This window comes from Cyprinodon variegatus, unplaced genomic scaffold (genome assembly GCF_000732505.1).
Source record: "Cyprinodon variegatus isolate N-32 unplaced genomic scaffold, C_variegatus-1.0 Scaffold201, whole genome shotgun sequence".
Lineage (NCBI taxonomy): Eukaryota > Metazoa > Chordata > Actinopteri > Cyprinodontiformes > Cyprinodontidae > Cyprinodon > Cyprinodon variegatus.
In genome coordinates, this window is record NW_015150654.1 from 896,460 (window position 1) to 898,946 (window position 2,487).

The 2,487-nt window shown below is 37.0% G+C and overlaps 1 protein-coding gene across 1 annotated transcript in view; it reads left to right on the forward strand.

Annotated features, from left to right (window-relative positions):
- Positions 1–1,988, forward strand: part of stx12 (syntaxin 12) — a 20,104-nt gene extending 18,116 nt beyond the window's left edge. Inside the window, exons 8-9 of the mRNA XM_015379832.1 lie at positions 1,060–1,142; positions 1,229–1,988. Coding sequence (XP_015235318.1) covers positions 1,060–1,142; positions 1,229–1,321 — 176 coding nt within the window. The 3' untranslated portion in view covers positions 1,322–1,988. The remainder of the gene's footprint in view (positions 1–1,059; positions 1,143–1,228) is intronic.
- Positions 1,989–2,487: the final 499 nt, after the last annotated feature.

Here is a 2,487-nt window from a genome sequence, read left to right on the forward strand (position 1 = left end):
TACTTATCCATTCGCGACATGATATATATGATATACGATAATATGCCACCCAAGATGGCGGACCGGAAGCTGGCCAGTGACGTCACTGAAAACCCCCTATTGGAACAGAAGCGTACTGATGACATCACCGCATGCCCGGCTCGTCTGGAGCTGCATTTCACCTCCTGTTATTGATAGTCTATAGATAATAATAAATTCTTACTTTTTTCATTTATTGGGGGAATAATAATGAGCACAGTCAGATAAACACAACTACATTTTTGCCAAATAAAACAAAAAAAAATCCCCATCAGAGCCAGCTGTACTTCACACACGGCTATGCAGAGAGAGGGCTGTCTGCATTAGCCTAGGCTAGCATTAGCCTGGGCTAACATTAGCCCAGGCTAATGCAGCAGAGGGCTGTCTGCATTAGCCCAGGCTAACATTAGCCCAGGCTAATGCAGACGGGCTACCTTTGGCCATGATGTGTATACCCTCGTTTGAACAATTTAAAAAGAGAAAAAATCTTACTTGTCAGGATGGATTTCTAACTGGCACCCCTACAATAAACAATAAGAAAAAAAACACTTAAAAATGTAATTAATAAACCTTGTAAAACCATCACAATGTAACCAGATGGACAGTTAAGTGCAGAATCTGTTATTTTAGTAAAAAAAAAACAAAAAATGAAAATAAAGAAATAAACAAAACAGCAAATTCAGGCAGAAAAAAAGACTTTTTCAAAGATCTGTTTTTCAACGTAACCTTTTAAAACCAATCTTTACAAGATGTATGCCTCTTTGTTCAGAAAGGATATAGAACTTCCATTAACTGTTTATTTTTACCTGATCAATGAATAATACGTTATGGTCGCTTGAGCAACCAGGAAATGTACTGAAGTAAAAGTAAAAACTGCTGTAAAGTACAACTATTACCAAGAGAACATTTTTTCTGGTGTAACTGAGTAAATGTAATTAGTTACCACCCTCCTCTGGTTCAAAGTAATTACAGATCAGACCTTTAATCTTTTATTTCCATACGTTTCTCATCCAATCTCTTCCCATGCCTCTTGCACTGCAGACAGTATTGAGGCCAATGTGGAGAACGCCGAGGTTCATGTAGAACGGGGAGCAGAACAGCTGCAGAGAGCCGCTATTTACCAGGTGAGCCGGTTTTTCCTTTGTTTTCACTAGTTTGTGACATTCTTAACAATAACCCCCCCTCTTTTTTTCTCCTTTCTTCCTTGTAGCAAAAATCCAGGAAGAAGATGTGTATTCTTGCCATAGTTTGTTCCATTGTGCTCATCATACTCGCCGTCATTATCTACTGGGCTAGCAAATGAGCTGATTTCATCCAAATATTGCCTCAGCACTCGATGTAACCCTGCAACACCCCCTTCACCCCGACCTCACCGACAACAACCAGAGAAGCTCTTTGTAGTAAAACCATCTCAGAAGTTCATCAAAATCCAGAGCTGGACAATTTGAAACATGTACTCATCATAAATCCTTAAGTCGGCTGATTTGTTAAGTAGATGAATAAGCTGCTTTGACTTTGGTGAGGAGGCTGTGGAGGGCGGGGCTTTGGAGCGGTCCCATCAACATAATTCCTTCCTTTCCCGTACTTACTTTACTGCACTAACACTAGCTCTCACTGTATAACACATGTATAAATAATGTAAGGAATAACTTAATATTGGCAGATTTCCTTTTAAGTTTTATGTATTTTGTTTATTTGTTGTTTAATTGATGTCGTGGCATCTTCTGATGTAGAAGTAAACAGCCATTTGTCTTTCTGTGAGTCGTTAGCCTCACAGTGAAGCATTGGTATTATGGTATTGAAGTGAGTACATGTTGAAAGTACTATAAACACATCCGTATTATAAACATTATGTTGAGAACATGAAGGTTGATGTAAAAATCTAAAAAAATGAAAGAACAGACTTTGTATAAATCATTTTAAGTTGATTTCTATGATCTCTCCTTACAGAAACCGTAATAAATATGTTAAGCAAAGGTTGCGTCTGTTTGTTAATGGGTGACAGAAGTTGATGTAAAATTATTTTAACAAGCGGTAACAGTAAGGACTTATATTCACAATGTTAGGTTTATCTGTGACTTGTTGACAGGATCGTTTTAAAAGGCGTTTGAGTTTAATGTCAGTGTGAACATGAGTCCACAAACAATTACTAACGGCTTGTTGCAAAATAAAGCCCTCCTGGGATTTTTCTTTTTATGGATAAATTGCAAATTAAACTTAGGATGTTTGTAGATAAACATGTAACATGATATCAGGCGACTTTTTGCTCCTTTTACTAAAACCTCAGAACTTCTTACTTACTTACTACTTACCTTTTACTTTTACATCAGTTAAGAAGACAAGGTACTTTTATCAACAACAAAACTGCCCAGCAGTAAATAAGCTATATTTGAAGGAACGTTTTGGGTGAAAAGTTTTTACATCTTGTTTGAGAGAAAAATTTTCCTTTTAAAATAATATGCCTGTTTT